The following is an 8,852-nucleotide window of genomic DNA, read 5'->3' on the forward strand; positions in this document are numbered from 1 at the left end:
TGTAAGGGATAATGTATAGAACTAATACAAATAATTCCCGACAGGATGAACAGAACAGGGTTTTGCTTCGTCCTGAAGGGAATTAGGCCACTTCAGCTTCTGCCATTTGTCATGTTTGTCAAGTGTTTCCAGTTCCTTTACGGTGTATCCCATAATACTCAAATGTGTTCAACTGTAAAGGTCTTAAGCAACCTCTAAATATTGATTCACATTGATAAAATGATGCCCAATTTGTTTTTTTTTAATATATATTCAAACATATTGGTGGGGTGAGAGCATGAAATTTGAAAAGTTGCAAAAAAAGGAGCTCCCTAGTGTCTGTGTGTGTGTAGCTGTGTGTGTGTCTGTGTGTGTGTAGCTGTGTGTGTGTGTGTGTCTGTGTAGCTAGGCGTGTGCATGTGTGTGTGCAGCTAGGTGTGTGTGTGTGCGTGTGGTGTGTGGCTAGGCGTGTGTGTGTCTGTGTGTGTGTGTAGCTAGGCGTGTGTGTGTCTGTGTGTGTGTAGCTAGGCGTGTGCGTGTGTGTGTGTGTGTGTGTGTGTGTGCGTGTATGTAGCTAGATGTGTGTGTGTGTGTGTGTGTGTGTGTCACCAACCTTGAGCACCTCCATCTTGAGGCCGCTGTCAGAAGAGGGTCCGTCGGGCATCTGAAGCGCCTGCACGAACGCCTCAGTGAACTGCTGCACCACCGGGAAGATCAGCGCCCTCGCCGCCCCCTAGTGGACACAGGAGCACACAACACATGAGACACAACACTAATCCACACACACGCACACACACACACGCACACACACACGCACACACACACACGCACATAAAAAGACTACTAACTGGGCTTCTCCGTGACAGCTCCACACATTACTGTGTGTGTGTGTGTGTGTGTGTGTGTGTGTGTGTGTGTGTGTGTGTGTGTGTGTGTGTGTGTCAGGCAGGCGTTATCCTGGTGCCGATTCATTATTCATTCTAGAACATTCTGAATGTGGCGCGCCGACGAGTATGTTGACACACACGCCTCCTCTGTGACCCTCTCCACACACTGGCCCTCATTTATCAACCGAGCGCAGAAAACCGGCGTATATCCGAGCGCAGAAACCATCTTACGACAAGGCTCACGTGTGATTCATCAAACTTGCGTATCACTCCAATTCTAGCGTAAGAATAAACGTGTGTTGACTTTATTTTCGCAGAGAGAACGCATCATACTATAAATACATTCATTACAAAACCATACGACACTGAAATTTGCCCTTTAAAAATAATTTAAAATATAATTCAGAAATGTTGCGTTTGCCAAAGAGAAAGTAGCCTCGGCTATAATCATCTCCTATATGGTATTGTAAGCCATCACATGTGTAAGGGATAATGTATAGAATGCCGGTTATTATCGGAAACTAATTCCCGACAGGATGAACTGAACCCCGACGCGCAGCGGAGGTTTTGCTTCGTCCTGAAAGGAATTATTTTCCGATAATGACCGGCGTTCTATACATTATCGCGTCTTATTATACGGCTACTTGCCAAAACGAGAAAATAAACTTATCTCAATGTGTCCTTAGCAATGACTTGGCTACCGTTTAGTGGCTTCCGCAACAACTAGCGGAGTGAACCATTGGCAGCGGTCATTATACCTTCGGAGCGGTCATTATGCAAAAATAACTGACCGTAGAACGTTGGGGAGGCCCATTCAAAGTGAATGGGAGCTCCTTCAACATTCTAGAGAGCCGTATAATAAGCCAATATAATATGCTACATTACAGCAAACAGGCTGCATATGTACAGGAAATGTGTTATGTCCGAGATAGTCCATAAATTCAACTCATCAACTTTGTAATCCACCGGCGATTTACAGCTGCACAGTGCTATGCCGCCTGAAACACTTGCGTACGCGAGTTCAGACTAGACGTGACATTTGAGCGTATAGCAGCGATCACGTTCTCATTGATAAATGCCCTACTTTGCGTGGAAACAAGCGTACGCCTGTTTTTACACCTGTTTTTGGTTGTACGCTACGTTTCATAAATGAGGGCCAGTGTGTGTGTGTGTGTGTGTGTGTGTGTGTGTGTGGTGCGGGTAAGATGGCGCGGCACACAGACCTTCTCTACCTCCTCGATGGCACAGATGAGGTTGGCACAGGTGGTGAAGATCTCCACGGCTCGGGAGCGAGTGCGGATACCGTACACCTGCAAGGACACACACACATCTATGAATCAATAGCCAACATGGGGGTCACACACACACACACACACACACACACACACACACACACACACACACACACACACACACACACACACACACACACACACACACACACACACACACACACACACACACACACACACACACACACACACACACACACCTCTGCCATTGTGAAGATCTTGTACATCTCAGGTAGAATCACTGGGGCAACTAGGGGCATCTGTGTGTCTGTAACCTCACGGGTGAACTCTGCAAATAAGCAACACACACACACACACGTTACAAGAGCACATACACTCACTATTCATGTGTGGAACAGCAAGGACCTAGTTAGTGTGTGTGTGTGTGTGTGTGTACCTGTGAGCACTCTCATGGCTCCGTGTACTGCGTTGATGTCTCCGCTCATCAGCAGTGTGTGTGTGTGTGTGTGTGTGTGTGTGTGTGTGTGTGTGTGTGTGTGTGTACCTGTGAGCACTCTCATGGCTCCGTGTACTGCGTTGATATCTCCGCTCATCAGCAGTGTGTGTGTGTGTGTGTGTGTGTGTGTGTGTGTGTGTGTGTGTGTGTGTGTGTGTGTGTGTGTGTGTACCTGTGAGCACTCTCATGGCTCCGTGTACTGCGTTGATATCTCCGCTCATCAGCATGTCCATCAGCAGGGTGAAGAGCTGAGGCCACGCCTCCGGCCAATCCCAGTGGGCGATAGCCGAGACGGCGTACGCGACGCTCGAGCGCACCTTACTGATCGCCTCCCGCAGCCCCCCCGGCAACAGCTCCCGGATCGCCGCCTTCGCCTGGAGACCACGCACACGCACACACACACACACACACACACACACACACACACACACACACACACACACAAAGAACCTAGTCAGGTTTAGAGTGTTTATATTTGTGCATATTGGTTTTTTCACCAAATTGTGTAAGCTTTAGAGGAGTGTGTGTGTGTGTGTGAGACTGACCCGATCAGTGGCTTTAGAGGTGTGTGTGTGTGTGTGTGTAAGACTGACCCGATCAGTGGCTTTAGAGGAGTGTGTTTGTGTGTGTGTGTGAGACTGACCCGATCAGTGGCTTTAGAGGAGTGTGTGTGTGTGTGTGTGTGTGAGACTGACCCGATCAGTGGCTTTAGAGGAGTGTGTTTGTGTGTGTGTGTGAGACTGACCCGATCAGTGGCTTTAGAGGAGTGTGTGTGTGTGTGAGAGAGACTGACCCGATCAGTGGCTTTAGAGGAGTGTGTGTGTGTGTGTGTGTGTGTGTGTGTAAGACTGACCCGATCAGTGGTTTCAGGGGGTCTGAACTTCTCAGACTGGGAGCACCAGTGGGTCTCCACATACTGCTTCAAGATGACCGACGCCAGCTGTGCAGAAACACACGCGCACACACACACACACACACACACACACACACACACACACACACACACACACACACACACACACACACACAAACACACACACACACACACACACACACACACACACACACACACACACACACACACACACACACACACACGAAGTAAGTTGTCAGTTTATATTTGAGAAGTATTAGCCCATTCCTCCTCACACAGAAGCAGCTTGGTCTTGTGAATACTGTGAATAAAACACGCGCACACACAAACACACAAATAGCCTTTTTACAACCTAATTACGTAAATGTAATTACTCCAATCTCTCTATTTTAAAAGTGCTCTATGGATGGGTTCAGAACAGCCACCTTCTCACATCTAAACAGCCACTACAGGGGTTCAGGTGGGTGCGCTGGCCAAAGGTCAAGGGAACTTTATCAGGATGCATAATATCCTAAATCCATTAAATAAGTGGCCATTAAAAAAAAAAAGAAAAACTGCCTGCCCCTATGTGTTAAATTCCCACAGGGTTACATAGGGGTGCCAATACTTATGACCCCAGTTTATTTATTTACGGTACATTATTCATCCACAAAGAACATTGGTGTCCTTAAAGGTGGGATTTCTCCTCATTTTATTACTTGAAGCCTTTAAAAACAATTTCCAAAAGATTATTCTATATTCCGCTTTTCAGTCAACTTTAGCATGGGTGCCAACAATTTCAGCCATGACTGCAAGTTATCTGGGCAGCACTGAGAGCATCAGAACCTTTGACCTCTCGGGGCGTCTCCATGGAGACCTCACCTGGCGGATAGCGAGCGCTCCCTGGGGGTCGACCGTCAGCTCAGCCAGGTGCACACCGAACTCTGGAGGAGGAGAGGAGAGGAGGAGGAGAGAGGAGGAGGAGGAGGAGAGGAGGAGGAGAGGAGGAGGAGAGGAGGAGGAGAGGGGAGGGGGAGAGGAGAGGGGGAGAGGAGAGGAGAAGAGAGGAAAGGAGAGGAGGGGAGGGGGAGAGGAGAAGAGGGGAGGGGGAGGAGAGGAGGAGAGGGGAGGGGGAGAGGAGAAGAGAGGAGGAGAGGAGGAGAGGGGAGGAGGAGAGGAGGAGGAGAGGAGAGAGGAGAGGAGGGGAGGGGGAGAGGAGAAGAGGAGGAGAGGAGTGGAGGAGGAGAGGGAAGGGGAGGAGAGGAGGAGAGGAGAAGAGGGGAGGAGGAGAGGAGAGGAGGAGAGGAGAGGAGAGGAGGAGGAGAGGAGCGGAGAGGAGGAGAGGGGAGGAGTGGAGGAGAGAGAGAACAGAAGAGAGGGCCAGAGAGAGAGAGAGAGAGAGAGAGAGAGAATGGGGTTAGAGGTCAGATTGAGACGCTGGGCCTCTGGTGGCATGTGGTGGTACAATGCCCCCCCCAAACCCCCCCCCCCCGATCAACAACACCCCCCCACCCACCCACGGATCAACAATAACCTCATATGGATATATTTCAATATTATACGCCGTTTACATCAGTTGCTCACGGCAAACTCCATTCATTTTCCCGTTAAAATGAGCTCAAAAAGAGAGCACAGTCCAACTAACAAGTCAACTGAACTTTACAGGAACCTCAAAACAGTGTTTCGGGACCTCATCTCTGCTCAACTTTTCACTGTAGTGTGTGTGTGTGTGTGTGTGTGTGTGTGTGTGTGTGTGTGTGTGTGTGTGTCTCAACCGATGACAAACCACCACACAACACTCAACCAATCACAAACCAGTGCACAACACTCTTCTGAAGACCACACCATTACATCCCCACAAGAGACATGTGACATCATGACACAACCATGATCTCACACACACACACACACACACACACACACACACACACACACTCGTCTACCTCTAAGTCCTACCGTGGCCCTGCTCTGGAGCCTCCCGTCAACACGGCAGTGTAATGCGCCTCTCACACACACACACACACACACACACACACACACACACACACACACACTTAACTCAATGGTGTGACAAGCCGCACACACACACGGATTTAATCACGGACAGACTCGGGCAGCAGACAATACTACTGCTGACGCTCGGCACTCTCTCCTCTCTCCCTCAAACACCAACTGAGCCTGTTATCCCCACACCCCCCCCCCCCCCCCCCCCCCCACACACACACACACACACACACACACACACACACACACACACACACACCTCAGTGGAGGCGCCATGCTACTTGCTGGTCAGCTCTGTGCTGGGCCCAGCTGGTTAAAGGGCAGCAGGGACGGCTAAACTCAGCGCCTAAAGTTGATCAATGAGGTCACTACAGACATTCCTTCACAGTAAATATTTCAGTCACTATGGAAACAACAGTCTAAATGTTCAAGTGCAAATCAAGACAAGCTGGTCACTTCAGGCGCTCCAATTTGAGGTGTTTTGATTGGCCAGGATACAGGTCGTTTCTTTTGAGCCTTTCTGTAGTAAAACAGATCTAATGCATGAGTCACTACATCCGTCAGTTTTTCAAAGCGGTCTGACACAAACAAGCTGCCACTAAGCTGCCGAGTCTCGTGAGGGGGTCCCGGTTCCTCCCTGTCGGACAGCTACGTCAGCGGTGATGCTGCATCTGGCGCCTGCGGAGGAAACTCCATCAGCGCGCGGAGCATCCATGCTGGAGGAGAGCGCGGGAACTCCCGGGACACCGGCCAGGCGCGAGCAGCACATGGAGGCGACCATTGCTGGCTCCAGCCCATGATGAGAACTTCTCAATCACACGCACACATAAACACCAGGCTCCAGTGGGCTGGTCTATTAAGTTTCCAGTAACAATATGTTCACTTATTGATGAACTAGCCCACGTGTTTAAGTGTATAGAACACTTAATACATCGCTCTTTAATCAGCGTCTGCGCCACTTCAATTGATCACAATAACCTTCTTCTCGGTTGGTCTATAATGGACACTTGTTCTAGGTGTAACATCTACTGATTTGATAAACTTGAGTTAGCAACTATCGATCAATCGGACACAGTCCCACTTTAGTCAGGTAACGTTGACTGCTGTCCAAAGCCAGTTAACTTGGCGTGACACTAGCGATCTTCACAGCTATCTCCACGCCGAGCTAAGCTTCAATGGTCTGTTCGCGACTAGGCGTGATCGGTATGTCCACTACGCTTCCCGACATGGTATAGTTGTACATTTGCGGGCTTGCGAGAAGTTATCAGCCGCAGCGCAACAGCTGCGCAGGCCGTTGCTTCCTCTCATCGCTATTCACATGGTGTCATCTCCATCAGTCTGGGCAGGAAGCTACTCGCAGCGCAGCTAACCAGCGACATGGCGCTAGCTTACCCTCCGTCACTTCCAGCACTTTGACCTGCTCCTCCGCCGCTGCTCGGACATCTTGCACCGGCGACAGGATCGCGGTGAGCGTCTCTATGAGTGCCTCCTTCAGTCCCTGTTGAACGGGGCCCGCGGCGGCAGCAGCCGGACCCGGACCCGAAGCGCTCATGCCCGCCATATTATACCCAGCAGTAGTGCGCGAGCCGCTACGGAGGCACCGGGGAGCGGTAAGAATGCTGCACCAGAGCGCGCCAATGCGAGACCGGGTGGGCGGGGTTTGGTGTTGACGTGCTCGTTTCCTTTCCCCCGTTCGCACTTCCTCCGCGACCGAACCTCGGGCGCCGTCCACTGGCCCGGCGGCGACATTTTGAGCTGTGCTTGTGGTCTGTGCTGTGTCTGGACTTTTTTGAGATATATTTATATAAACTAGACTAACAGTGTCAAACTGGGTTATTGAAGAGAAGAGAAGAGAAGAGAAGAGAAGAGAAGATAATATAAATATACATGTAAATAATATGACACAATCGTTTTTAAGTAAATAGGTTTTTTGTGCTTGTTGTTTCTCTCTCTCTCTCAAGTCACAAACGCAACTGTGGTCAGTGTTTGTTGACATTTAGGCTATTCCTGCACGCTCCGGTAAGGCTGGCTGCTAACTTATAGCGTCGCAAGTAGGACTATGGCATATGCAATCAACTTTTTCCCCCCAGCCAAATAAGTGCTTTATGGGAATATTTTTGGGCTCAGAAAGAAGAACGGCAAGTAGAGGTCCTGTATAAGATTTGTATGCGGTTCATTTAGCGGAGAATATCTCAATTCATATTCAGGAGGTGAATGGGACTTTTTTCCCCCCTTTATACATATCCTCATAAACTTCTACCAGATTAATGTTCATATTAAGAGAAATACTTTTTGTATTACGCTTTGTCTAATTTGTTTTTTAAAATATGCAAATGAGGCAATATCTGCTTAAATATGCGTACATACACTCTTGAAGCAACAGCTTTTCTGAGGTGCTCGCAATGTAAATCTGACCATGTAGTGTAAGAATTCTGGTTTGATATTAGGGGGTCTAACTGCAAAGCTGAAGAGTTTCGATACGCACAAGCGTTCACTCAATACAGCCAATCAAAATTGACTGCGAAGCCGCCAAACAGGAAGTATATCTGTGAAGTGTATCTATGAAGAACATATCTCACCAACACTTTGATGTATGAAGTCCAAACATTGGTAAGGGGACTCGTTAACTGATTGTGTTGACGCACTTGGAAATTGGCATCGTTTGGACTGTATAGGGGGCGCTGTGATACAGGAAGTGAGCTCGTATCTCAGCAACGCTTTGATCTACGAAGTTCAAACTTGGTATGTGGACTTGGTACCTGATTGTGAGGACATGCTAGGAAATTGGAATTATTTGGCATCCATAGGGCGGGCCGCGATACAGGAAGTGAGCTCATATCTCAGCAACACTTTGATGTACGACGGCCAAACTTGGCACAGGAACAATGTATCTCTGTAACGTTTTGTTGTACGAAGGCCAAACTTGGCACGGGACATGGGGTGCCTCTCATTTGGTCTTTTATACAGCCTCCCTTCCTTCCTTGATCCTCGTCCTCACTGATCTAGATAAAGAATGATGGGGCGGCAACAATGGGATAGTCTATCCAGTGTTAGTTAGATCAGTGGGAACGAGCCTGGAGGACTGAGGAGAGAGTTCGAGAGCCACCCATGGTATCTGGTTGAGAGGATGCACTAGGAAATTGGCATCATTTGGCATCCGTAAGGGGCGTTGTGATACAGGACATGAGCTCATATCTCAGCAACGCTTTGATGTATGAAGGTCAAACTTGTTACGGGGAATTGGTACCTGATTGTGCGGACATGCAGGGTTTGTGGCATCATTTGACCTCTAACGGTGCTGTAATAAAGGAAGTAAGCTGATATTTTAACCATTCTTTATCCAATTGCCGTGAACGTTGCTGTGAGTGCTTGCTCATGCC

General features: G+C 48.9%; 1 protein-coding gene across 4 annotated transcripts in view; it reads right to left on the reverse strand.

Moving 5' to 3' along the window:
- The window catches only part of ipo9 (importin 9), a 31,312-nt gene extending 24,213 nt beyond the window's left edge, over positions 1 to 7,099 (reverse strand). Inside the window, exons 1-7 of one of the 4 annotated variants that reach the window (XM_062545162.1) lie at positions 6,865 to 7,099; positions 4,351 to 4,412; positions 3,469 to 3,555; positions 2,788 to 2,989; positions 2,359 to 2,447; positions 2,099 to 2,176; positions 593 to 712 (exon numbers count right to left, since the gene is read on the reverse strand). In XM_062545162.1, coding sequence (XP_062401146.1) covers positions 593 to 712; positions 2,099 to 2,176; positions 2,359 to 2,447; positions 2,788 to 2,989; positions 3,469 to 3,555; positions 4,351 to 4,412; positions 6,865 to 7,033 — 807 coding nt within the window. In that variant the 5' untranslated portion in view covers positions 7,034 to 7,099. Of the gene's footprint in view, positions 1 to 592; positions 713 to 2,089; positions 2,177 to 2,358; positions 2,448 to 2,555; positions 2,604 to 2,663; positions 2,712 to 2,787; positions 2,990 to 3,468; positions 3,556 to 4,350; positions 4,413 to 6,864 lie in introns of those variants that run through there. The other 3 variants (XM_062545161.1, XM_062545164.1, XM_062545163.1) reach the window with 3 other exon arrangements.
- Positions 7,100 to 8,852: the final 1,753 nt, after the last annotated feature.

Source organism: Sardina pilchardus, chromosome 9, assembly GCF_963854185.1.
Source record: "Sardina pilchardus chromosome 9, fSarPil1.1, whole genome shotgun sequence".
Taxonomy (NCBI): domain Eukaryota; kingdom Metazoa; phylum Chordata; class Actinopteri; order Clupeiformes; family Clupeidae; genus Sardina; species Sardina pilchardus.